Source organism: Metarhizium acridum (assembly GCF_019434415.1).
Source record: "Metarhizium acridum strain ARSEF 324 chromosome Unknown scaffold_31, whole genome shotgun sequence".
Lineage (NCBI taxonomy): Eukaryota > Fungi > Ascomycota > Sordariomycetes > Hypocreales > Clavicipitaceae > Metarhizium > Metarhizium acridum.
In genome coordinates, this window is record NW_027094018.1 from 1,958,770 (window position 1) to 1,984,579 (window position 25,810).

Genomic DNA, 25,810 nt, shown 5'->3' on the forward strand with positions numbered 1-25,810 from the left:
CGCGCTTGCTTGATTCATTTGACGCCATTGCTGTGTTGTTTCATCACACCTTGCTGCCAGGCGTGGTCGTCAATCTGGTGAGTCCCTCCTGGGCCTGCCTAAGACCGTCGGCAAATTCCATCTCCTGACTCATCTCTATACACTGCCTATACTTCTGTCGTGCGAGTTCCTTCTGCCCGAGCATAGCAGCCACGTCACCCCAGTTGCACAGAGCCACGGCACATGCCTCGTCGCACTCGGCCGTCCTGTCGTCGCCCTTGACATCCTTCCCGTGGACGTAGGCATTCTGGGCCCAGTTCAGCCCCGCCTCGAGGCACTCCTTGCGTGTCTGCGGGAGCGCGGCTTGGTCGGGGATTTGCTGAATGGCCACGGAGACCTCTACCGCGTTGGGAGAGAAGATGGGGTGCTGGGCGAAGCATGCGGCTAGGTTGTTCATGATGACGGCCCTGTGACACGGGCTCTCGCAGAGCTTGAGGGCCTGGAAGAACAAGGGGACGGCGAGTTGGAATTGAGACCGGCGCTCGTAGTCTCGGCCCAGGGATTCCATCATGCCGCCGAGTTCCGGGGGCGAGAGCCAGTCCTGCTCGCCGGGCTTGATGCCATCAACTTTTCGGCGGCTGAACTCCTTAAGGGATGTCTCTACAGCCCATACTAGGTGGTCGTGTGATTTGTCGGGCTCGAGGACGTGTTCGTCGGCGTACATCTCGCCTAGCTTGACTGCCGTGCCGATGGCTTTGGCTAGCAGTCGCTGTCTCTTCCGCCAGAGTGTTTCGGTCTCGACCTCGGGCTCGGGCTCACCGTTCTTCGTCGTCGTATCGGACGCCTTGGCGGAGCTGTCTTTAGGAGGAGCGACAGTGACCGTTTCACTGCCGGCAGGTTGGGTTCCTGTAGGTCCGGTCACGTATCTGCCAGCTTCATTCACTTTGCCGTCAGCGACGGATTGCTCCATCACACCAACCCACTTCTTGCAATCCTGCAACACGGACTCCAGCACATCAACAGATCCCTTGTAGTTATTAATCTTTTGCAGCCAAAACGACACCTGGATGCGAATGCCGAGCACTTCGTCTGAGAAGGGGTCTAGCCCAACCTCTTTCACTTGCTCCATGGCCTTTTTGTAATATTTCAGCGCCATCTCCGGGTCGGGCTTGTAGTTGGTGTAGTAAATAGCCCGTCGCAAGGTGTTTGCCACAGGTTCAGGGTACCGGCTGAATTCGGAGTTGTAGAAACTGAGAATGTAGGAGCGGATGGCGATGACGGATATGGCAAGAGTGAATGCGAGCCTAGAAAGAGGAATCAGCACATCGTACAGCCGCGTGAATGGCAATTGGGGGATTAGAAGTATGTACAGAATGATATTCATGCTCGTCACAACAGGCGAATCCTTGTACGCGGTTCGAATTCCACGAGGGCTCAATGCGACAGCCAAATTGCGCAGACTAGCTCCCAGCGCACGCCCGATAAATTGCCGAAAAGATGTCTGCGGTTTATCTGGCTTCTCTTGCTTGGGCGGCTCATTTTTGTTTCCTGACGCGCTCGACTGATATCTCGTCTGATGCGGCTGCAACTTCACCACGGCTCGGAGGCTCAAGCTCGCGGATCGTGACTCGACTTGCACCGATAATAACCCCGTCCTGATATGCAGAAGACACCTCCTTGGCAAGGGCCTGAATGAAGCAATCGCCGTGACAGACATTGCAGCGATATTCGTGCGCACTGCCGCGCGAAATGGTTGGAGCGCCATGCTCCAAAAATTTGTTCACATCTCACAAAAAGCAGTGACGCTTTTGCTCTCGGGCAATCGACGCTAGTCCTGACTTGGTCCGTGCGTCATGATATGTGCGGCCCGAGGTGGGGAGTTTCCATGACCGAGGCGGCCATGAAGCTGCGTTCCATCCATCATCGGACCTTGTTGCTAAACCACTCAAATTCACGCTATTTGCAAGACAACTGAGTATGGCTGGCAGATTCGAGCCCAAGGTCCCCGTCCAGTTGAATCCGCCCAAGAATGACCCCATCTCCGTAGAGGAGCTGGCAAAGGCAACCGGTATGTTGATTCATCTGACCCCTCCATGAATCGCCGACTCCATGTGAGAGAGGTGTTTGTTGTGTGCGTGTGCGTGTGTGTCCGTGCGGTTGCAAAATCACCAAAAACCAACGAATGTTTGCTGTTTCGCCCGCGTTGGAATAGTATCGACTCACAATTGAGCCCGAGACGAAGAGGTGGATTGCCATCTCTTTGCTTTTGGAGCGGAGGTTCCGGACGATTGCGCACATTGAGCATGACACAGACCTTGGGCTTGTGATACTAACTAGCGAAATGCAGGCGTGGATGGTGGAAAGTGTTACGTGGCCATCAAGGTACGCTTGGGCTGTGAACTGAAGAAAAGAAGAATTTGCTTCTTCTTTGTTTTCAAATTGTTCAAAACTATTTGGCTTTCGGAGTGCGTCAACTGATCTATCGTCTGCAGGGCAAAGTGTACGATGTGACTGGCAACAAGGCATACCAGCCCGGGGGATCATATCACGGTGCGTCTTGTGAAACCACGCAAGAAATCGGCTGAGCCCGGAACGTAAAACTGACATGTCGAACAATAGTCTTTGCAGGAAAAGATGCGTCAAGGGCCCTCGGCAAGACGTCTACCAAGCCAGAAGATGTCAAGGCTGAGTGGCATGACTTGGAGGATAAGGAGAAAGAGACGCTCAATGACTGGATCATTTTCTTCTCCAAGCGCTATAATGTCGTCGGTGTCGTCGAGGGAGCTGAAAATATGGAATAGCGCTACTATCACAGGTATACTGCAGTAGAGAAAAAAAGGAAAAAAAAAAAGAGAAAAGAAACAAGTTCATTTCATTCATTGGCCCAGATACGAGGATGTCATTGTGTTATCAAGACCTCGAACACAATTGCCAGATAATGCAAACGCAACGCAAACAACCCGAGTTTTTTTTGTCTCCGGCATAACCCATTTGCAGTGAAAACGTCTTCTCATCTTATTGCCGCCAAAGTTGTCCAACATGACAATATTTCCGACGTGATGCGGAAGTGGCTTGACAATAGCACGACGGGTTTGTTGTTACACAAGGTTGGACATGGAGTAACCATTTTGGGAAAAGGGGGAAAGAGAAGACTAAAAGTCTGGCCCAAGATTCCATGCCCTCGACATCCTTCGGCCACTGATTACTCCATGCTTCGAGTTATAGCACAACCAAAACCCGATCCTCTTGTCTCTTTCCTCTCTGCTCTGTCCGCTGGACCAAGTTGGAACGCTCCTGGTTTGTGTCCATCCATCAGTTATGTATTGGGATGTTGGGCCCAGAAATGCCAAGAAATGGCGAGAGTACTCCGCACTCCAGTGTGCAATGTGAGATGAAAGGGCTCGGCTTTGGGTTGCGTAGTCATTATATTGCGAGACGACTTGGGTCCTTTGGACCTAACCACACCCGACCCATGGAGCATTAGATGAGAAGTGAATAGTCTATTCTGCAGAGGACGAAGCACCACGTCTTCGATTGACATGGCTTCGTATTATTGCCACGGTAGAGGCAACAATGTATGGTAGTGTTTGTTCATGCAATTTGTATGACTTGCGTGTGTAATTTTCATCGCGTCTGAGCATCTCTACTCCTTACCCTGGAGAACTGTCAGGACTAACAATGACGCCATTAAATGCATGGTCCATCGTTATCAAGGGTGTGGGATACACCAGAAATATTTCGCAGGGTGTTGTTGCGCAGAAGAGGGTTCTCGACATGGCTAGATCAGGCGCAAACAAAGGGCTTGCCAACGCCGTTGGGATGGGCGTGTGGTCAATTCCACCATTTTGGACCCCTCCTGGTTGCCTCATGGTCGCCTTGTTAGGATGTCGACGACTTTTATGAAAGCACCAAGCTTGACATCGAACCCTTGGTTATTCAGAGATACAGAGTACACGGGGGAGGTACCGGATTTTCCGGCGGGCATGGCTGTTGTTGATTGGATCAATCTTCACCGAAAGCTCAAGGTTGATGAGAGTCCAAGTGGGCTTCAACGATGCAAAGGGCGTGGCCCATGCATTGTCCTAGGCATGTTGCACTGCTGCAGCAATCTTGACGGGGTGGACGACTTGACGGGCAGCCTTGGGAAAGTGAGGCGAACGGCAGGGCGCACCACCTCCACTTCTCATCTTTCGAGTTGGCCAAGTGACTGCTGTTAGATGTTAGCAATGGATGGCTCGTCGAGTTGAGGTGCAGACGAAATATGCAGACAAACATGCAAGCACTACGCAAGCAGACATGCAGACAAGGTGTATGGAGACTGGTACGAAGTCGTATGGAGTACTCCGTAGTAGTAGCAGGGAGAAAAGAGAGAGGAGCCAAAGGATTAGTCAAAGGACAAAGGGCAGTCAAAGTGCCAGCAAGCCACATGCACCAGGTCATCGACGGCAGTTCCTCCGTAGGCCCATTGCTCCTTCCCTTGGGACCACGCCTAAGCACCCAACCGCCAACCGCCCTTCGAGGTTCCTCATGTCCCGTGGCTGATTCTTTGAATCGCCATCGCCATCGCCATCATCCCATTCCCCGTCTCTCTCTCCGTTTCACAACACTCTTTGCGTCGCATCCTCTGATGGATTTGTTTTCTTGGCCAGCTTTGTCATGTGCTGACCTGGCCTTGGTCAACGAATAAGCCATCTCGCACCTGCATCCTCGACCCGGCCACCTGCTGTTCGGCGCCACACACTGCGCTCTCTTCTTCCATCGTGACGTGTATCCCCAAGCCGGCTTTCGCATCCCATGCTAATGTCACCGGGGTTCGGTTTGCCATTCACGATTTGTGACCGAATTTGAGTTGTCTTGCGTTGCTGCTTTTCTTGTGCCACCTCCGCATTTGGTTCATCACGCTCACTCGAGACAGAGCTTGATACTCTATGACCCTAGTCTTCACCCTCTCCGTTTCGCCAACTTGCATCTCAAATCCATTACTGGTTGCAATTTCACCTTTCTGGAAACTGTTCATTTCAACTTTTGTCTTGGAGCCCTGCGCATCCATCCTTTGGAGTCGCCTCAGTGGATCATGAACTCTATACCGACCTCGTTTGGCACTATAAGCTTTCTCTTTGCTAGATGACGCGGTATATCGAAGTTCACCTCGAAACATAGCCAATTATCCGGAGGATTAGCCTTCCGCATATCAATCATCTAGTATCTCTACAGATCCTCGCTTGTTACGGCGTTTCGGTCTTACGTCGCAAGTGATCTTGCTCTTTCACCCCAGAGTCGCGATCCATTTCATCAGGTCGTCTCTTCAGGAGCAAGCCATCTTCTCACCGCTGCCTGTATTTTCATTGGAGTAGGCTGCTCTGCTCAGGCATCACTCTTTAACGTGTCGTATTGACCTAGCTCGGGAGAATGCAACCTGGCATTCGAAATCCCCTCGGTAGGGGCCGTCAAACCTATCAGAGGAATAGAAGATGGACTGATGGAAGACGTCAACAGTCCAGCATGGACCCGTGGACTCAGGAGCGTTTAATGCCTCCGGGCGGCGACAGTACGAGACAGGAGTTTGTTTTCCAAAAGTTTACAACGGATGTTGCCAACGACCCATTTATCCCGACAGGCGTCATAGCACCATTTGCCCTAGAAAGACAACAGGACCAGAACGTTCTTGACGCGCAGCTACCAGCACGTCAACAACAACAGCCCTTTTATTCCGGCGACATACACCACAATGTGGGCATATATGCGAGCCACGATGACTCTGGTTATGGCGGTAGTCGTGTATCCCAAACTGTCACAAGCCCTTCCATCGACGCCGGACAGGAAGGCAATTGGTCCCAATTACAGTGCGGCATATGCAATGAATTCAAGGCCAAGAACAAATCAGAACTAAGGTACTGTCATTCCAAATAGCCCCCCAAAAATATGAATAATTGAATAATCCAAGTCTTCTTTGCCTTTCAACAGCACTAACCGAATGGTCTAGAAAGCATAAGAATCGGCACACGAAGCCCTATAAATGTATTGTCCCGACATGTCACAAAGGGTTTGCGACGGCGAATGACCTTGAAAGACACAGGAGAACTGTTCACCGGGATGAGTGCCGCAATGAGAGCAACTCCATTGTCTATAACTGCACTCATTGTTTGACCGAGCCTGGTAAGCAGAACAGACGAAAGAAGCAAGAATGGCCCAGGAAGGATAATTTCATTGCACATCTTGCGAGGATACATAATATTGACGCCAATGTTATGGACAATCTGGATCGATATATTGTTCGTAGCCAGTCACAGCCTGAGACCTCACCAGATATTGCACAAAGGAGCAATAGAGACGCCGCGCAACACGACCTGACAGGGGTGGGGACTCTTCCAGATCTCATGGCTCCTCAAACAGAGGGTACCTATGTAAAGCAACTTGCAAATTTGACAGGAGGTCAAGTCAATGCTCTCACAGAGCAACGTCTGAGGAAATTTTGGCAGAACAACTCTAACCACTTTGAGTCCTCTGGGGAGCCCCAATACATCCCCCCCCACGTGCTGGGACAAGGACTAAATGACGATTTACTTGGCTCTTCATTGGAGACTGCACAAAACCGGCCACTTGACTTCGATTTTGTGAGCAATCACAGGGTGATGGATCCTCCGCCGCAGAATGTCGGCATGATCGCAAGCCTGCAACATCCCGGGATTGCAACCAATGACGGAGAAACGAATGATGCCGATATGGATAATGATGAGACCGACGCATGTATTTTCAATCACTTGGAGCGTCCAAATTCTCCCGCTGGAATTGTTCCGGAGCCTCTTGAATCAGCAGCGCCACCTTCGCAAGCTGGCCATGGAACAGATCACAACGCTATTATGGACATTGTTAAGAGGTTACAGCTCCCTACTCCAGTAGGTCAACCGTCTAGTCTTACAGACCATGTTAAAAAACTGTCTCAAGAGACTCGGCATGCCCTCGTAGCTGTGCTATGTGCTTCTGACCTGGATGGCGACAATCAGGGCATTGTTGATCTCGATACAGCAGCCAAGAGTCAGAATGCATGCCATATGTGTCAAAAAAGGTTTAGGCGACCCTGTGAGTTGACGTACGTATTTCTGTTGAGCCAGTCACATTTTCCTCCTGTCTTGAAGACCAAGCTAACATCGAAGTAGGAAGCATTTGAAAAGACATTCGAAGCCATACGCATGCACATGGAAGGGATGTTCCAAGACATTTGGTAGTAAGAACGACTGGAAACGACACGAATGCAAACAGCATTATCATATGGAAACATGGACATGCGATTTGAGCTCTTGCCCAAAGAGGAGTTGGAATCGTCGTGAGACATTCAAAGCGCATCTAATCAAGGAACACATGTTCGCCGGACCTGAAGCCATAGAAAAGAAGGTAGAGCAGTGTCGACGTGGCGCAAATAGTGCTTCAAATTTTTGGTGCGGCTTCTGTGTCAAAAACATTGACGCAGCAGCAACAGCAACATGGACCACGAAGTTTGACCACATCGATAACCACTTTTGCGGCAAAGACGGCATGGAGCAGAAGAGCATAGACGAATGGATATATCCTGAGCCTGAGAATCGTGGAGATATCGCAGAGGCTCTAAGCAGTGCAACGCAGAGCACCCCCATTACGTTTTGCCCGCCAGATATAAACGAATTCCGCAAGAGGAAAGCAGAACCAACAAATCTCGAGTCCCAGCCGCTTGGAAAGAAACAGAGTCCAAGCGATATATTGATGTGGGATTGTGTAAGCACGCTCCTTTGATCCAAGACGCCGTAAGTTTACTGACATTTGATAGTGCGGCTGTGGCGCCTTCTTAAATATTAGGACTTCGCCAAGTTGTATTACCTGTGAACATGTCCGTTGCGACTACTGCGTTGTTTCACGGCACGTCCTGCGGCATGAAGATGATATAACAGGGTACCAGTTCAACAATATACCAGCTTTTGGCGAGCAGGATCTGGGCATGCATGCGGGATGAGACTCGAAATTCACGGCGGATTCATAATGGGTTCATGTGCGCAATGAGTGATGACTATTCATCATGCTATTTGTAATAATTCTTATGTTGGCATATGATGATAGTGCGATTGCATGTATGCTAGAGCGGGAAGGCTAGATGATAGGGGAGAGCCGACTGGAAGTCTCTGTTCTAATCAAAAACCCCTTTGCCGCCTCAGGATTGCCCCGGCGTGGTGGCTGTTTGTGGATCAAATCATGGACTGAGCTGGTCTATTCGTATGTATTTCATCTCACAACCCTTTAAAAAAAAAAAAAAAACAACCCTGTTGTTTTGCTGCAGGATGCATCACTTACGATCAATCAAGTCAGTTGCTTTCTACCCCGGACTCAACAGCGGAATATGTGAAACCCGTCACTGGGTATCGCTCTCGGTATTGGAAATGACTCATCACAAACCCCATCCTGTTGGCATTCAGTTACCTCTCGGCGATCCCAGCGCCTGTCCGCACGCAGAGGCAACGATGTTTCCAACCCACCCCAGCCTGCCTGATTGTTGCGTCCCCCAGTCATCTTGTTTCCCACCCCAGAACCCAGCTCTGTCGGTCTTCCCGCACCATGCATGAGATCAACAGTTGGTGCATTTTGCAGAACACGGCTGCCGCCGGACATAACCACGGCGCACAGAGCGCCGTGCGCATGTTGCGCTGCCTCATAGTCTCAGCGGCATCTTCTGAATGCAGATCTTGCCGTCCCTTAAAGAGCAAATTGACCCTCCCCCGATCCATCAACTGTGTTTAGGGAATTTGGGCACTTGTGGCTGATGGAGAAACACTTGTCGTATGCTTGCGAAGAGTCGAATAGCGAACCATGGTTTGAGATGGCATTGGGACACTTGGGTGAACTCCAGGGTTGAGCGGGATGATGTTATGACCTTGTCGCTAGTAATTCAACTCCCTGGGCTGAAATTGATCAACAAGCTATGGCCACATTGTTAGAAGACAAGGCAAGCGCGACGTCCACGTAGTTTGCCCTAGTATTGGCGCAGGGACGGATATATTCGCAATGGATTACTCCGTAATTCTTTGTCTATCGGCGGTGGAGAGCATCTAGCAACGTCTACATCACCCGCACGAAACGTTTGGGCGGCCCCGATCTTACATACTATATTTGGTTTTTGATTCTTAGGGTTTGCTCTCGAAGGCCTGGATTACCGAGTGGCCTTTCCACTGGGTCCTAGCGATGTCTTGGTCAGTAACAACGCCACAATCAGCATATTCTCGTTTCCTGTTGGCCTACTCCGTACTCCGTGGAGGATCACCTAAACGGCGGAGCAGCTCGCCGTTGAAGAATGTCTATGTCAGCCGTTGTCCATCATTTTGCTGATCGACAAATTTGGAGTGTTAGCCGGGCGAGGAAGGAAAGCGACTAAGAAATGGCCCGCTTGAATGCAACCCAGTACGGAGTACATGTTGTGACAGTCTCAGTCATCATCGATGTCGCACAGAGTATGGGATACGCAGTACCTGGCTCTAGGTCATTTCTTTCCTATCCCAACTGTGTTGGGGTTACACAAACATTTCGCGCAAACCGGCGTGTAGGGCCAAACTCTTTTCGGGAGTGCACCATCCAAGTTCCCAACGCCACAGGACTTTTGGAACCAAGATATGTATTGTACACATGGGGCATGAACTAGTCCTTTGATTCAATCGGTCTGCGATACCCAGGCAATGGATGGTGCACATATTCCCGCTCTTCAGCTCAAACTCCGGGGCTGGCAGGACTAGGGAACCTGAAGGCGGCAAGGCGTTGGTAAACAAAACGACGAGGCAACCAGAGCATATGCATTCGTCGCCTGTTGGTTGCGCGCACTAGGCAACAGATGCAAGGTTCTCTGGTGGGTGTGGGAACGACGCACATGGTCGATGGTGATGGCAGTCAACTAGCTACCTAGGTACGGAGTACCTAGGTAGTTAATAATTGGCGGATTGAGACATACATCAAGTCATGTTTCAATGGCTCGCGACTGGCAACCCGAATCAGGTCTATGGAAAGACTGGGCACTCGCGCCGACCGTGTACGGATCTGGTTGAACAAGAGGGCCTCTCCGATGCTGAAACGAACACTGCGCAAACATCCGTCCATTGATGCAACCTTGCCTGCCCTCGGACGTGTCTTTACGCCATGGGAATCATGTTTGATCTAGTAGACGAACTTGTTCTCAGCCTTAATGATGTGGCGGAGTTGTGGTCTAACTGTGTCGCTAACATCCACGGGACAGTGGCATTTCGTATTCGAACAGCGAAGCAGAAAAAATGACATCCAGTCCCATACCTGATATTGAAGTATTTCTTCGCGGACGGAGAGCAATTGGAAGTCGAAATCCGAATGAATTTAGTAAAGGAGCCAGATGTCCACAAGGCAGCATAGAGAGCATGGAGTAACCCGTAGTACGCACGACTCCACGGTGGCCAGATGGACAGTTCACTGGACCTTGACTTCGAGAGAGCCTCCTGGGACGGCGTGTATGTATCCAGCCCAGAAGGGAGGTTTGGAGAGAGACGCGCTCTAGCAGAATACCATGCGTGTGCACGGCAAGACTGGCTATTGAAGTCTTCCAAATGGGTGTGTGGCTGCTTAGCCCCCTTTGCATATTTGAGGGACCAGTGACAGTATCCGATCAACACAAAAGTCAAGCATTTCCGAGGAACCAACTGGCAAATCTGATGTGTCTCGTCTGCCATGGTGGCTGAAGAGTTGGCAGATTGTTGGTCTAAAGATCAAGACAGCCAGCTACTCCGTACTTGATGGGTTGTTTCCGCCCTAGGAGAGCAGTGAGAGACTCTTGTACGACCACGAGGTTCTGGCGACCAAATTGGAATGCTTAAATCCAACCCGTCCCTAGGGAGCGATCTCGTACATACTAGAAAAGTCTGCCTTTAGCGAGGTAGCAGCGGAGGTTGATGTTTGGATGGGAATAAAAATCCGAGTGTAAGATGTCGTAATATAAAGCTTCTTCTTTTCAGGACAATAGGCTACTCCGTTAGCCGTTCCATCTCAACCCCTCATCTCCATCGGGGGTTGTCAATGTCAGCTATGTGTTTTGAATCACGGTGTCCATGATATGGTGCCATAGTAGGACCAAAAATATTTGGTCAGACGGGATCACTGGCTCTCCTGGGCAAGACTGCCATATGCTGGAATATATCAGTGTATCCTGACGACAGGCAAATATCTCTTGCCAAAGATGGCATGTGCCAGAGGAGCCATTTGGCGGGACGTCGGATTAAGACAACGGTTTAGGGATTTAGCCGTGTGCTAAAGATTAGAAGCCGACGATCTGCGGGAGCTTAACGACTGGTGACCGACTTGTCACTTTTCCTCGGACGCCATGTGGAAGCGGATCCCCCTCTAGCATGCAGGACACGACAGAGAGACGGGACCCTTAAGGAGGCAGGCGGCAGACCTCGTCGGTGTTGGCTCGAGTGACGAGTCCATTGCCAAGTTCGGTCGGCGCAACAAGCCCCAGGGCTCGCTCTCCGGTTTTGCCAGAGCAGATCCAACTGCGCAATGACCCTTGACCTTTCTGCTATTAGGCACTGAAAGAAGTGTGACGGTCGGTCGAACCTTCTTGACCATGCAATCACGACCTTACTTCAGTCTGGATACTGTTCACGCTGATGATGTGGGTGAAGTTGGTGACGGAACACGAACGGACTGATGGATTCAGAACGCCACCACTAGCTAATGACTGGTTGGCGGGCCTGAGCCACTCTGCTTCGGATGGTAGTCTCATTGAGAGAACTGAGTATCCAAGTGCTGGTATTGTCTTATGCATGAAAGCGGGCGAGGCGCGCAACATACTGCTCGTTAGTAAGTGTCGTGGGCTTGAATTTTGGCGGACCAAACGCAACTGTGCGCAGCGGGCGGACCTGCAGCTGGGGCTCCCGAGACCATGCGTAAAAGAAATTGACGGCTGGCAGTGGTGCAGACTCATTATGAGTAGTCCGTATACCATGTGGATTGCCGTCCTCAGTACTTGACGAGATGATGCCCGTGATGATGCTGATGCTGATGACACCCACAGTGTTGCCTCAGCGTGACATTGAACAATGAAGATGACAGGCGAAGGCGTGGCTGAAGCCGTCGAGCACCTTGCTGGTCAAAAATAACAACCCTACGGAGTACTTGAGGTAAATACGGGAAAAATAAAATAAACAATTACTAGTATTGCTCTTTCTGTTTTATTGTGGTTGTGTTTTGGTCTGCCTGGCTCAAGCACCGTGGTGGAAGGCACGACTCGGCGCTCAGACCCAGCTTTGGTTCAACCGGCATGTCGGCTTTTGTCCTTCCTGTTCCTGGCCTGCCTCTTCAACTCAGTTGGGGAAGGTGCGCTCGAGTGGCTGTCTTTCCGTGATCCCGCGTGCCGCCACTCGCTTCGGACGCCGGTGCAATCGACGAGCTAGGTTTGTCATGGGCCATGGCAAGCACCAAGGACAACTGCTTCGTCTGTCGCAACCTACAGTTCGCCTGACGACAGACGAGGGACTATGATTGATGACCGACACGACAAGACCCAGGCCTAGTTCTGCGTCTGATGACCTAAAATCCGTTCAATCTTGTATCCAAACCGATCCAGCTCACGCCCTGCTTCCATGACTGGGGGATGACCCTGTACAAGAACACAAACACATCGGCCATTTTTCCAATCCGTCACTCGCCCTTTCGCATCCCCGTCTTTCCTGCTGGGCCATCCATCCATCTCTCTGGCTATATCTCCAGCTCAGGTGGGCCAAGTTGCGCGACTCGGCCCCTTCGCGCCTATGGCGGACCGGTCATTCGCACAATACTCGACCTTCCAAGCCGCCCCCATCCTTATGTCCTTGGCTTGCATAACAAAATACTCGCGCCGTGCAACAAGTTCATTAGCGATACCAACGGGTTGTTTGAGACGCATGTGCGTAGACCCCCATACCGTCTCTCCTGCGAGATACCATGCTCTGTTACCGGGTACATTACTACGTACTCCACGTGTCTGGCATAACTAACCACCATAATATCAACCAGGCCAGACCCGAATAACGGGTGAGATTTGATGCGATGCGACTTGCGAATAACAAACGCCAGACTTTTCGCCCCCTCCTTAATACTGATAGCCTGGGCGACACGGTGATGCACCAGAGACACCCAAAATAGAAGCCACTCCTGGTCAGCTCCATTAGTTCCCTCATCCGCCTCCTCCCAACAGGACAAACCAACACACAACCTCACACAACCGCACACGCTAGTGCGGCCACTCATATGTCCAGCTCCTCCCCCCAAACATGCCTGTCTGCAGTGTTACACAGGACCAATCGATATTTTTCAGAACTCTCACTGAGCCCAATAATGTCCGTGTGTAGCCCAGCCGTTCATTCCCCCCCGTATGTTTGTCCCTAAATTAGGTTTGGTCCAACGAGCTGCAGTTTCCGGAACAGCTCCAAAGGAGACTGGTGACGAATCTTGAATATTGATTCAAGATAAAGCGCCAGCTCAGAAGCCTACTCATCTCTTCGCTTCTCTTTGAAAAAAAAAGGAGTCTTTGGGAAAGCGGATTGCCAGACGTAAAAGGCGTCTCGCACAGTATCCATGATTATCCTCACGGCCGCCATTGCAAAGGAGCGCCTAATCATTTCCGTACTTTTGGGTGTCATGAAAACCTCGCTGCAAGCCACAGCAGTTGGCTGGCCGCGGATATGAGAGGCCCTAAACGCTGGCGTGGCCTCATTTGGCCTGTTCTCCGCGGCATGCAGGCTTAGAATTCGTTTTCCTGGGATTGGTGTATTCACACCGGAACCGAAGCCAGCCCCAGACATCCCAGAAGCGTAACACCAGAACAAGATTGAAAGCTCTCTACGGAGTACAAAGTACGCAGTGCCCTCAGCACAGAAAATTGCCCTACTTGTGTGACGAGCCCGCCCCAGCCTTATTTGCATTGTAGGCAGGGCGCTTGTCTCAAGTCTTAATACGGCCGGACACCGGTGGACGAAGTTTGCCGGAAACGAAAACGATAGATGAAAAAAGAAGCAGGAGGAGGAGGATGGTAAGAAGGAGATGGCAAAAGGAAAAGTCGAAATAGCCAGGCATACAGTGGTATCTTCTAACGCCCTTCGAGAAGTCCAGTCAGCAGGGGTCGATGTCTTGCCAGATGTTGTTCCAGCACATCCGATGGACTTCGGCGAGCCCTCCGGTGATGGCCATTCAAAAACATTATATGACAAACTGGTCCCATTCGGCAGACTGCCAGCTCCCAGGCGATTCTCCCTGCACCCATTCCCTACCGCTGGTGCGCGTGAACATCGTTTCCCAATCCAGAGGCAGCCAGGCTACTCCACGAAATGAAGTTTGAGTGGCAGAGGTGTCTTCATTTTGGACGCCAATTTCTGTTTGTCTTCCGCTCTATACAGGTGTGGTTCTATCAAGACCATCAATCACCACCGAGAAGTTCTGGAACTCGAGATAGACCTTGCATACATGAATGCCTGAAACCGAACAAAATCATGGCCACTTTGAGACGCACAATGTCGTGATCCCTGAGTTGGCTGACGGGGAACGTCTTCTCGGCCGACAGAACATGAGCAGCATCCACTGCTACCTTACTTGTCGTGGATTATCCAAATGGATGACTTACAGGCCCACACCATATGCCTCTCTTGACAAGGGATGGGTGCGCAGGCGGGACGGACCCAACAGACCTGTGGACGCGGGCACCCTCCAAATCATGATCAAGGAAGGACTTGGGGGGGAGCGATGATAGGGACGGGGGGCGTCCATCAATAAACTCTGAGGCTCTGCTCTGCTAGACCAGCACCGATCTAGTCGGGGTCCTTTCCTAGTCACCGCCCATACGTCCTCGAGTACGGAGTACACAAGTCTACCAAGTAGTTATAAATGGTCCAACATACGGGGGCCAGGCTTGTCTCTCGCCTCTCCAAACAGAGAGAAGCCTATTAGTTCTTGCCTCATCTCTTATTCCTATTTCTGAGTCGATTCCCCCCACATGCAGAAGTTCAAATCCCGGAACCTCTACATATATATCCGTCAACTTGGAGCCTCTCTGGGAAGACTCACCGGGAAAGTTCTCGTCGTTGCTCTCTGTACATGGCCTACACAGAGCCCAACCTGCTGGCTGCCATTTCTTCGCTTGTATTTGTTCGTTTCACGCAGGCTGTCATTCAGGCCCGTGTTGGTACGCTGCTCATCGATCCTAGATGCATGTTCATCCTCTTTCTTCCGTCCGCCTCACTCCGAGATCAACCACAGCCACCGGCTCGTCAATACATTTCACAACGTTTATATAGATTTGGTTGCTGAGCTGCCGAGCTGCTAAGCCGCTGCCTCGAAGCCTCAACGCATTGGCCGTGGGACGACGCTGTACGAGGGGTCAACAATGGCATTCTCTCCCGCAGCTTGCAATATCCTTTCAGGGTCCCCCCCAAAAATGACTGCCAAACATACTTATCCGGATTCTACGACAGCAAAATCCTCACCCGAAACTAGCCAGCTTCTACAGGACTTTGGTTTCAACGTTGAACGCCGTAGCAGACTCGATCCACCTCTGACTTCCTCTGTGCCTTTCGACGAGCTTCACCAATTCAATACGCCTTTCCCAAGCACGGTTTGTGTCGACCGTGATCTAGGTGCCGAAATCACGACAGACTATACGAATCGACATCGGTCCCCATTCCATGCGTACCTGTCTCCAGAATATTCCAGCGCACATAGCCCATCCATGGCGAGTGATGGGATGCATGATCATTCCCATGAACCAAACAAGATTTGGATGATGACACCAACAAGAGACGCCGAGGGCAACACGCCTAACCGTACTTCAACTCCTGTCTCTTTAGGAGGGACAGTGAACAACAACCAGGCATTTGTTTCCAACTATGATCCTGCCCCATCTGAAAGCACATCAACAAACTGGCCCTCCCATCGATCAGGTATTCAGCCATCTGGGCAGATCGATTTCTGTCTTTCAGCAAACCAAGCCACGAACGCCATGGCCACCATCCCCCCTCAGCAGCATCAGCCCGTCCCGTCACAATATTTCAATTTTTCAGCTTTGACAGAAGACCCTTCCCCAAACTACCCATATGACTCTGCCCGCAGCTTGACCGACTGTTCGACCTCGGTCGGGGTGCTGCCGTATGAACGGGAACCCCTTTTTGAAGACTCGATACAACTGTCTCCAGAGCCTCATACCGGGGCAGTCGCAGGCCCCAGCGGCACAAGAGAACCCTCGATGACGAATGTAGAAGATCCAGCCCTTGCCAGATTATCATACCACAGCGAGAGAAAACCCCTAACCTGCAAATCATGCAGGAAGACAATTACAGATCCAATAGAGGAAGCGGCCCATGACAGAGAGTGTGACGGGCTTCCATGTTTGTTCCGCTTTGCCGGATGCAAATCCAGATTCAAAGGGAAAAATGAATGGAAGCGACACATCAAGACACAGCACCTGCTCTCAAAGGCGTATGTCTGTCCGGATTGTGATATGAAAGAGTTCAACCGAAAGGACCTCTTCAAACAGCATCACATTCGCATGCACAGCACCAAAGAGGAGCTCGAGGCGTTTAAACGTAAGAAACCATCTGAAGCATTTGAGAAGAAGCTTCAGGAGAAATTGCAGCAAGCAAGTTGTGGTTCGCAAACGCCCTCTCCTACAGCATGCACATGCTTCATGCTAGGCTGTCAAACCAAGTTTGCAGAAGCTGACTCATGGGAACGGTGCTTGGAACACGTTGCCAAACATCACGAAGCCGTGATGAAGGGTAAAGAAGCAGCACGGGAATATAACTTTACACCGGAGCAGCTACGTTACTTTCAAAGAATCGGAGCCCTCGTTCACAGAAACGGAGAATGGTTTCTTGGTGCGCAATCCAGTGGAGAGAGAGCTCGAAAGAATAAAAAGAAGATTGCGAGGAGAGCGGCCGACGGGGGGCCAGTAACCTCTGCCGCGAAACCCAAGCGGTATCGCGGGAGTTAATGCCTTGAATGATTCAGGAGACATGACACGATATAGCCCAGTAATGACGGAACGATGACTGCGTGTGCCTCTTCAGGGGCAGTGTTTTTTAACTACTCTTCATTTTTCATTTTTTTTTTTTTCGACTACACCATATCCACCGAATCAACATTAGAAATCAAGAGGGGAACAGGGCAACTGACAAACAAGCAAAAAAAAGAAGGACGACAAGTGATTTTATATCTATATTTCTTTTTGTTTCTGATCTACGTTTAACTGCCAGTCGGCATTTTCATAATCTGTTCAATAATGTACTTGTCACTATCTCTTTATATTAGGCAGGCAGGGAGTACAGGTAAGAGAAGGGGGTGAACACCAAAGAACGGATAAACAAGGTCCCAACGAGACCAAAGGGACATGTATAACGCAAAACCAAAAAAGACATCCATACCATCTACAACCAGCGGTAGAGCAGGACACTTGCAATACAAATCGTTCCTCACAACGGCCTCGTCCAAATCGCATCGCGTCCAGAACCGCGGACCCCGTCTCGCCAGCAAATCACCACCACAAATCTCTCAGCTCAGCCCAAAAGAAATAAATAAAAACTGCACACGCTCCATCCCATTCGCCGTGCTGGATAATTGACCTGCCCCGGCAAAAAAACACATCCCTACCCACCGATCGCATCCCAAGTTCCTGGTATCACGCTGCCGTTACCCCTGACGGCTACCCAAGAACTGCTCGCTTCTCAGACCCAACAGACCCCCCTCCCCGTCGCTTTCGTCCGCCCCCAACTCGTCGAGTCTTCAGACGGGGGGGGGGGGAGGAGGGGGCGGAATGCAACCCCTCCCCCTCACGCTGTCTTTTTGCACGTGGCGCTAGGCAAGGACGCATCCAAAGAAGCAAAAGTCGACCGAGATGGTGCCCCCGGCACGCATGTACACATTCCCGCATGGTGATGCCAATGCTGATCGTGCCAGTATTACTCTCAGCCCGACCAAAAAAAGAAAAAGTGGTTCTTGCAGAGAAACGAAACCCATCTTCCCCGAGCAGGCAAATCGGTACTTTTGGCCGTTTGACAAGTAACATCCTCGAGACGGGATTCGCCGAGGCGGCTGACAATGTTTCAGGGGGAAGTGTAACCGTAAGCGTGAACACCGGTCGCGATTGGCGAAGGAGGACAATCGGTCGGGAGGCCATGCTCGGGAAAGACAAGAATGGGTCAACCTAAATGTTGCATGGGGGAAGCGTATCTGACTACGGAGTACTCCGTACATTCTAGAAAATCACTGACAGCCATACTTTGTGATATACCCAGATGTCGTGCGACCCATCACGGATTGATGACAGCCTCAGATTTTCTATTTTCGAGACGGTGGTGGCTAAAAATGACATAACTCTAGACAAACACAAGTTTCCCTGTCACAATTAACGTCATCCACTGACTAAAACAACACAGAAGAACCTCCTAGCGAGTGCTGTTGGCCTTTCGTCGACGATTCCATTGCAGCAATTACTTCGCCCAATCACACGGACTAAATATACATCCGTCAAATCCGTAAACAATGTATCCATCCCACGTCGTCGACTATTTTTATTGCAACAATATTAACTCATAACATAATGATATGGCGAATAAGGCGACGATGATGCTCTCTGCTGTTCATGCTGGCTGATCCCGACTTCGTAGTTGACAATTTGCAAAGGTATTCCAATCCAATGTCTCTCAGTCGAGCCGGATATACCGAGATGTTGTTGCCACTTGTTTGAACTTTTGATAGCGAAACAATTGATTGCTGAAAAACTCCACCTTGAGACAGCGACGTATTGATGTATAACAATGGAAAACATATTTCAGACAATTCGAGGCGGCACACACAGGGGTCGGCTTCAGCTGACTGACCAGATCGCCCCCATGTATTAATTCTGTCAAGGAAACACGCTTGGATCGGTTTCAATGAACATAGATTGACACGAGGGAATAATTACTCTGACCCAGGTTTGGACTGGTTTTGCTTTGCTTTTGGTCCATTACGCTGAGCCCGTCGCTGTTGTCGAAGCTTGCAGGCCATTGCATAGCCCGGCTCCGTCGCTTTTCTCCATTCTACCCAAGCTTCATATTCCTGCTGATCCTTCGAGTTAGGTTGCTTTGGCTTTGGAACTCGGCGAGGTAGGGAGTTGTTTGTCTGGGCTACTGGAGGAACACTGCTTGTATTCGGCACGCCGATCTTAGGTTGCGAGCAAGGTGACGCCAGGCCATTAAATAATTGATTTTGTGTGATTGGAGGCATAAAACTCTTCGTTTGAAGCGGTACACAAGTATCCGGTATAGGTGTGACGGCGTGACTCGTCGGCCACACTCCTGGTTGTGCCATCAGAGGTTTAGATGCATCTGGCATGAGTGGATTTAGACCCAAGAAAGACGCACTGGAATGGGGAAATGGCTGGAAAAGGAGAGGAATACTCGTAGCATTCATATATGGCACCGTTACTGCTCCATTTGGTGCAACGAATTGATTGTCCCTAGCGGCTGGAGCTTTGTGTGCAGGTTCTGATGCGAGCACCTCGCGGCGGGAAGGCTCGTCCACTTGCTCGTCAATCGAGATATCAAATGATAGCAATGCCGGTCGCCGACCTTTCCATGGCGTATTTTCCGTCTTTTGTGAAAACGAAAGGAACTCTCTGGCCTTAGGATTCAGCGAGTTGTATTTATCCGGGGCATCACGAGCCGTCGAGTCGGTGGAGTGGTCTCCTCGCCGCGACTCCGACACAGGCCAGTATCTAACAGCGAAGTCTGAAGCGGTGTTGACTCGCCTTCCCGTTCCATGGGTTGGTCGTCGTGTCGCAGGGACAGGAGCTGTCCCTGTAGGCCGAGTCTGAGGTTGTTGTGTTCGCAATGGTTCAGGCTCATATCCGCTGTCACGACTTCGATCAACCGATTTCTTCTCTTGCGAGCTAGCACCGTTCAACCTTTTTATTAACTTTTGAAACGCTATGTCCTTTTGTTCCAAGGCATGTTGCTGATGCCCCGAGGTATTCGAAGCCCCTGCATCAATGCCGGCATCACCATTGTTAAAGTCCTGCTGGCTTCCCGATGCGAACGAGAACCCAGAGTCTTTGGAATCAAGTCGACATGGTTCAATTACCCCCAGAATTTTGTCATTTTGAAGGAGAGATTGCTCCGAAAGACAGGACAAACGCCGCGATGTATCCTGGCCAATCGAAGATGTGTGGCCGATCTTCCGAGGTGTTGACTCAGTTGCTTTCAAAGCGGCCATCAATTGATATCCCTGGCTCTCGTCTGGCGTAAGAGTGTGTTTTCTTGATATCATTTGAAGGAATCTATCGTCGACACTCTCGTCACCAGAAGAAAGCCTTGCAATTGTGCATCTTTTGTCGCTATATGAAGAGTCATGACTGCATGCCACTCCAAATAGATCAAGGGTGCGTCCTTGTCCTTGGCCGTGTAGCTTGGCATGTCGTACCACGTCGAAAAAATGGTTGCCAGACATGTGGCTTCCTAGAAAGTTACTGTACGCGCTCCACCCCAGACTATCGTCACCAGTGTAGCAATGGGGATTTGTGGAATGCTCAAACTCGACTTCTGACTTTTTCAAAACTTCCTGAGCACTTGGCTGCTGCTTCATCGAATCTTGCACAAAGGGTGAAAAGTTGTGATGCGATGAAAATGTGGCCAGAGGGGTGTCCTGGACCAAGAGTTCCATATTCTTGGGAGTAGCTGTCGTAGAATTGTCCTGGCCATTATGAGCGCGTCTTCTACGCCAGTTTGGGTCGTTGAGCGGCTCATTGGACACAATGCCTGTTTCTTGACTTGCAGAAAGGTCTCGTTTCGTATGTGTGCTGCCATGGCTCGATTTGTGTGGTTTATTCGCACAGGTAGCGGACTGACCCTTACGGACGATGCCATATCCCGCCTTCTTGCCGCTGCATGAGGCCAGGCCAACCATCTAGGAGGTATGAATTAGCCTAAGTCGCTGTGTGGAATACATCGTAGCACGTACGGCGTTGAAGCTACCTAGGTATGTATTGATGTAGCAACTACAAGATCCTGCGTATCTTGTGCGTGTACGTGATGTGAGCGCGATTGTTCGACTCAATGGTTGAACCGCTTTTGATTGTCTTTTTCGTGGGGTCTGAATAACAGACACTAGGAAGCTTCCTGATTTTCGAAGGAAGTGAGCGGCTTTCAAATGTGCAAATTTTTTTAAGAGTTTGAGGCCAGTCATGTGTGAGGTCCATTAGTGGTAATACGGCCTCAAAATGAATGACGGCGCAGTCGATTCCAATGCAAACAGCGAAGTCGAGTTCCTTTGCCCTCTTGCGTCAAACTTGACGAGATGCAATGGGTACCAAGAACGACAGCTGCTGGAACATGGGTTGGCAATGGAGAAGGTGACCTGGATCTGAGGTGGAAGGGAAGCAAGTGCAGGTGGCCAGGTGAGACCACAAAGCACACGAAGAACAAGTTTAGAAACTAGTGTCGCTACTGTGACAGAAACGCTCACTGTTCACAGTGTTGCAAACGTCGAGTGAGATAGAGGTACAATCCAAAAAACAAGAGACAGAGGGCAAAGAATGCCGCGCTGGATGGCAGAACACGTTCGCTATGGAGTAGCCAAGAAGGACGGTGAGGGCGAAGTGAGGGCGAAGTGAGGAAAAGGTGAAGAGAATTCCAAGAGGTGGCATTGGCACGGTTGCCAGGAGGCAGGTGTTGACGCGTGGGCACTGAAAATGTCGGCAAGAGCAATTGTGCCATCAAATGCTTTCACCCATGCCTTGCCTCCCATTGTTGTGACTTGGAGCCATCACCAAGTCCAGCCACCACCACAAAACGCTAGACGCACACGTTTCAATAATCCGTGGTATCTAACCACGCCGGTAATTGCGCTGACAACAGGTATATTCTGGGGACAATGAAGATGTGCGCGGCAACACTGAAAAAAAGGGACCAGTGCAAGAGGTATATTCCTTTAGAGGACTAGGGATAAATATGGCAAGTAGATGATGACAAACTGGTGCAACCGCCTATCGAAAGAAAACACAGCAGAGACATAACAAATGGTCCAGCGACATATCCGTTAACCTTGAACAGCCTGGCCACCCATGTACGCAGTGAAAGCTTTCTGCTCGACTGGTTAGTCCATGGCCAACGAATAATGATCAACAAGACAACAGCACGTACCGGGTTACGGGTTTGGATAAAGACAGTCCCGGGACCTGTAAACTTGCAGACGAGGCCTTCTGCGGACGCCATGTTAGAAATGATGCCACCAGAAGCGACTCGCTCAAGGACGTATTTGGTGTTCCATGCCACCAGGTGGCCGTTGTCGACAATGTACTTCTCACCATCCAGAAGCTGCCGTGGGTTAGTTTGGAACCAAATTGGGACGAGACGGATGCCGGTCAAAGACTCACATCCTTACGAATAATAGCGCCGAAGCTTGTGAGCCACAGGATGCCAGTGCCGCTGATTCTATACACGAATAAGCCTTCTCCGCTAAAGATTGCCTTCCCGAGCCCCTGCCGTTTGTGGTCTTTGATGATTCCCTGAGTGGCCGCGAGAAAGGCGTCGTGACCGACAACCCAGCTCTCTTGGCCAGTGAGACGGATGCTGGTAATATCTCCCAGCATGGGGGGAGCAAGGAGAAGTTCACCAGGGCCGACATATCTGGAAGTTGTCATGTCGGCGCCGGCAATCATCTTCTTCACACTAAACTTCAGTTCTCCTTTAAGTGTGATGGATGGGGACATGGCAATCATGGCACCTTTTCATTGTTAATCGGGAACATGAGCTAGCTGCACATGGGCTAGAACGGTACATACCGGGTTTGGCTTGCAAAGGACAGCCTATAGCCAGTTGAATGGTCAAGATTGTGTTGGAATCACGGTGGCTAATGCGGTAGCTCCCGCCATTGAAAGTGCCCACATCATCAACTACGGCGCCTGCGCCAACGAAGTGGCCAGCGGGTGGTGCTCCAGCCGAAAGATTAGAAGGATCACTTGTATCTAGTGGCTCTTGCTGTTGTTGTTGTTGTTGTTGTTGTTGTTGTTGTTGCTCAGCCTTCTCGGGGGGGTATGGCGCATTACCACCGGGAAACGGTGGAGGAGGGTCAAATGCAGGCGGGTCTTGCTGCTTGGGATGGTGGTCACCTGTCGACGCTGGTCTCACGGCCAACGAAGCCTGCTGGAGCGATTGAGGAGCAGGCGGAGAATTTGGGGGAGGAGGGTACTGGTGCGAAGCGGCACGCTGGTGATGAGCCTGAGAAGATGGACTTTGCTGAGGAGGCGGTGGGTATTGTTGGGCGTTGGTGTGGTGAGACAACTGAGGAGACGGGGTGTGTTGCGGTGGCGGAGGATAGTTCATCTGCTGCCCTGGAGAAGGCTGGGGCGGGGGAGGATAATTGACAAGCTGGCCAGGCGAGCCCTGGACCGGCGGAGGGTAGAATTGCGTTCGGTTTGCGGGAGGCGACGTTGGCGGACCTGTCTGTGAGTTAGATGCAAACCTGGTTCATAACGGAGAGATGTCAGCCGGGGTAATCGAACCTCCAGGTGCCGATCCCGGGGGAGCTAGAATCACAGATAAATATCCGTCAGCTTCGGCACCTCAAGCGTAGAATGCCAGAGGCCTCGATCGCGGCATGGCGAATTTGCCTTACGAGGATAATACTGATGCTGCTGCGTAGCCATAGTTCAAGCGTAGGTGTTGCAGGCAATACCACGCCCTTTGCGAGTATGACTGCACCAGCGTATGAGTATATCAGAGTACCGACAGAATATGCTGCCCTGCGGTCCCAGTGGCGTCGGTGGCCTTTGCTGAGACACGATTGTCGTTGTTGTTGTCGTCGTTGTCGTCTTCGACGTTGGAACTTTGGATGGATAGATGGAGTCTCCAGGGTTCACGGCTCGCCCCGCAATGGCGTTTGGCTTGCTGAGTCCTGACCTGGCCAAAGGCAACTTTAGCCAGCCTCGCAATTTACTATTGCTTTTTTTTTCTCTCGAAGAGCGGGAAGAGGCAAGCTGTTCTCGACCTCTGGTTAAATCTGAGGTGGTCAAGCTCGACGGACCCGAGTCTGAACTGACCTTACACCGGACCTGGCTCTGGGACAACGTAATCAACTTCTGATCTGAGCTCGACAGCCGCCCCATGGCCAGCTCCTGGGCGGTTAAGCCATGGCGACAGACCAGTCAACAGCTCGCGAACTGCAGATGATCCCCGCACTTGAATAAAGTCGCAGGCAGCTCAAGAGTGTGGGCCGTCAAACGTGGGACACGCTCAAACCGCTCGCGAGGCTCGAAACGCTCGGGATGCACGAGATTTGGTGCGGAACTGCCTCGATTGGCAGGCCGTGCTCCGTTAGCGCCGAGGTGGATCCCCAGCATCCCCTGGAGCTCCATGAGCCCTTGGAGCCGCCGTCGGCGTTGGGCGCCGTCAGTGCTGGAGCTTGAGGCGACAAGGCAACCAGAACGGTCTGGTTCATCTGGTCCAAGCTCTAACCGTTGGGACGTTGGCGTGGTTGGTCCAAGTGCTCCTCCTCCATGTCGGCCGTTTGGTCGGCCTCCTGGTTGGTCTCCTGGGCTCGTCGGCTTGGCGTCCAACGCCGGTCTATTTGTGTCGGCGCTTGCCACTTGCTTGCTTGCCAGACCCGAATCGCAGATGCCGAGCACAAATTTTGCACAACACATTGTGCGTCATGAGCATGCAAGTCCGGCGGCTACGTCGGACACCAGACGCTGTCGCTGTTACTCGGATAGGCATCTGGGCTTGTAATTGGCTTTGGCAGTCTCTGTGTGACCCGCGAGCCATTTGATCTATGACCATGCTTGTATCGTATACCCACGAGGTACTATTGCAGGTACCGTGCTCAAGGTGGCCTTGATCCGAGAATAGACGACGACTATTTTTTCATGTTGCCTCTTCCCTCTGGTCCCAGCACTGGTGCGGAGTACCTGTGTAGACGACTAGCCATCAGAATACCAATACTTTAGACAAGTGGACATGGGCATCCTACGGCTCGCAGTCTCAAGCCACCTCGAATTGTCCAGATAACGCTTTTTTCGCAACAAGAGGGGCCGGCAAGCTTTGTAATTCAGCGTATGCTTGTCCCACAAACTGTCTGGTTGAACTAAAAACACTAGGCCAGTGCCTCATCTAATCCTCAGCCGTCAGATGGACTAGGTATCTAGCTAAGTAAATCAAATGTCTTGAAATCTTCCCCAATGTCGCCGCATACCTAGGTGGCTTTCGGAAACATCGAGCCCCAAAGCCTGTTCATATCCTAGGCATTGCTGGAGAACTCTGGATCCAACTCCTGGCCATGACTCTCGCCCTCATAAAACGTACCATTGTGGTCAAAATCCTGGGGCATGGCAAATACCCGTGGAATAGTTGTAACGGTGTCTGAGCCGATGGTCTATACTAGCGTAAATCTATTGACTACCTAGGTAGCCAAGGTATTTTCATAGCTAGAGAGGCTTGACTCGAAACTCGAAACCATGCGAGAAAAAAAATGTATACCAAGACTAAGCAGCCAAAATTGTGAGCTACTCCTATAGCAAAACACTAGTTCTCTCCCTGTGAGCAAAATACCAAACTGCAACTAATGAATTCTGATGTCATCAAAATAGAACACTTTCGTGCTATAACAGCTGAACCATTAACGCAAGATGGTCTACCGATATGACTGGCCGCGCCTTGGCGAGAAGAAGAACGTTGCTCTGCTTAAACAGTCCGGAGTGTGTATCATGTATTTGACATCATGCTATACTGCCAGGCCATTGGATGCACAAGGTCTATCAGAAGAATGACGAAAACTTCCGCAGATAAAAGTACTTGCC

General features: G+C 50.9%; 7 protein-coding genes across 8 annotated transcripts; 3 read left to right on the plus strand and 4 right to left on the minus strand.

The window, feature by feature from the left end:
• Positions 1 to 43: 43 nt before the first annotated feature.
• J3458_005458 (uncharacterized protein) lies at positions 44 to 1,696 on the minus strand (the record flags this gene model as incomplete). The annotated part of the gene is made up of 2 exons (XM_066118812.1): positions 44 to 1,283; positions 1,350 to 1,696. The coding sequence occupies 2 exons, from the start codon at positions 1,694 to 1,696 to the stop codon at positions 44 to 46; spliced, it is 1,587 nt and encodes a 528-aa protein (XP_065976333.1).
• A 260-nt stretch (positions 1,697 to 1,956) lies between these two features.
• J3458_005459 (uncharacterized protein) lies at positions 1,957 to 2,780 on the plus strand (the record flags this gene model as incomplete). Its single annotated transcript, XM_066118813.1, has 4 exons — positions 1,957 to 2,047; positions 2,327 to 2,361; positions 2,472 to 2,529; positions 2,599 to 2,780. 4 exons carry the CDS (start codon positions 1,957 to 1,959, stop codon positions 2,778 to 2,780), a joined length of 366 nt encoding a protein of 121 aa, XP_065976334.1.
• Positions 2,781 to 4,495: 1,715 nt separating this feature from the next.
• J3458_005460 (uncharacterized protein) lies at positions 4,496 to 9,036 on the plus strand. The gene is made up of 4 exons (XM_007812475.2): positions 4,496 to 5,870; positions 5,963 to 7,069; positions 7,137 to 7,728; positions 7,781 to 9,036. Exons 1-4 carry the CDS (start codon positions 5,389 to 5,391, stop codon positions 7,961 to 7,963), a joined length of 2,364 nt encoding a protein of 787 aa, XP_007810666.2. The 5' UTR covers positions 4,496 to 5,388; the 3' UTR covers positions 7,964 to 9,036.
• A 92-nt stretch (positions 9,037 to 9,128) lies between these two features.
• Positions 9,129 to 10,731, minus strand: J3458_005461 (uncharacterized protein). Its single transcript, XM_066118814.1, has 2 exons — positions 10,276 to 10,731; positions 9,129 to 10,143 (listed from the first exon to the last, which is right to left on the minus strand). The coding sequence occupies exons 1-2, from the start codon at positions 10,683 to 10,685 to the stop codon at positions 10,119 to 10,121; spliced, it is 435 nt and encodes a 144-aa protein (XP_065976335.1). The 5' UTR covers positions 10,686 to 10,731; the 3' UTR covers positions 9,129 to 10,118.
• Positions 10,732 to 15,421: 4,690 nt separating this feature from the next.
• J3458_005462 (uncharacterized protein) lies at positions 15,422 to 17,999 on the plus strand (the record flags this gene model as incomplete). Its single annotated transcript, XM_007812476.2, has 2 exons — positions 15,422 to 17,888; positions 17,935 to 17,999. One exon carries the CDS (start codon positions 15,422 to 15,424, stop codon positions 16,970 to 16,972), a length of 1,551 nt encoding a protein of 516 aa, XP_007810667.2. The 3' UTR covers positions 16,973 to 17,888; positions 17,935 to 17,999.
• Positions 18,000 to 18,287: 288 nt separating this feature from the next.
• On the minus strand, positions 18,288 to 21,539 carry J3458_005463 (uncharacterized protein). 2 transcript variants are annotated; one of them, XM_066118815.1, is made up of 2 exons: positions 20,977 to 21,539; positions 18,288 to 20,922 (listed from the first exon to the last, which is right to left on the minus strand). In XM_066118815.1, exons 1-2 carry the CDS (start codon positions 21,199 to 21,201, stop codon positions 18,940 to 18,942), a joined length of 2,208 nt encoding a protein of 735 aa, XP_065976336.1. In that variant the 5' UTR covers positions 21,202 to 21,539; the 3' UTR covers positions 18,288 to 18,939. The 2 variants fall into 2 exon arrangements, with proteins under 2 accessions (XP_065976336.1, XP_007810668.2); XM_007812477.2 differs by having other exon boundaries at positions 18,337 to 21,539.
• On the minus strand, positions 21,530 to 24,035 carry J3458_005464 (uncharacterized protein). The gene is made up of 6 exons (XM_066118816.1): positions 23,632 to 24,035; positions 23,519 to 23,542; positions 22,799 to 23,455; positions 22,391 to 22,740; positions 22,158 to 22,331; positions 21,530 to 22,098 (listed from the first exon to the last, which is right to left on the minus strand). Exons 1-6 carry the CDS (start codon positions 23,660 to 23,662, stop codon positions 22,054 to 22,056), a joined length of 1,281 nt encoding a protein of 426 aa, XP_065976337.1. The 5' UTR covers positions 23,663 to 24,035; the 3' UTR covers positions 21,530 to 22,053.
• Positions 24,036 to 25,810: the final 1,775 nt, after the last annotated feature.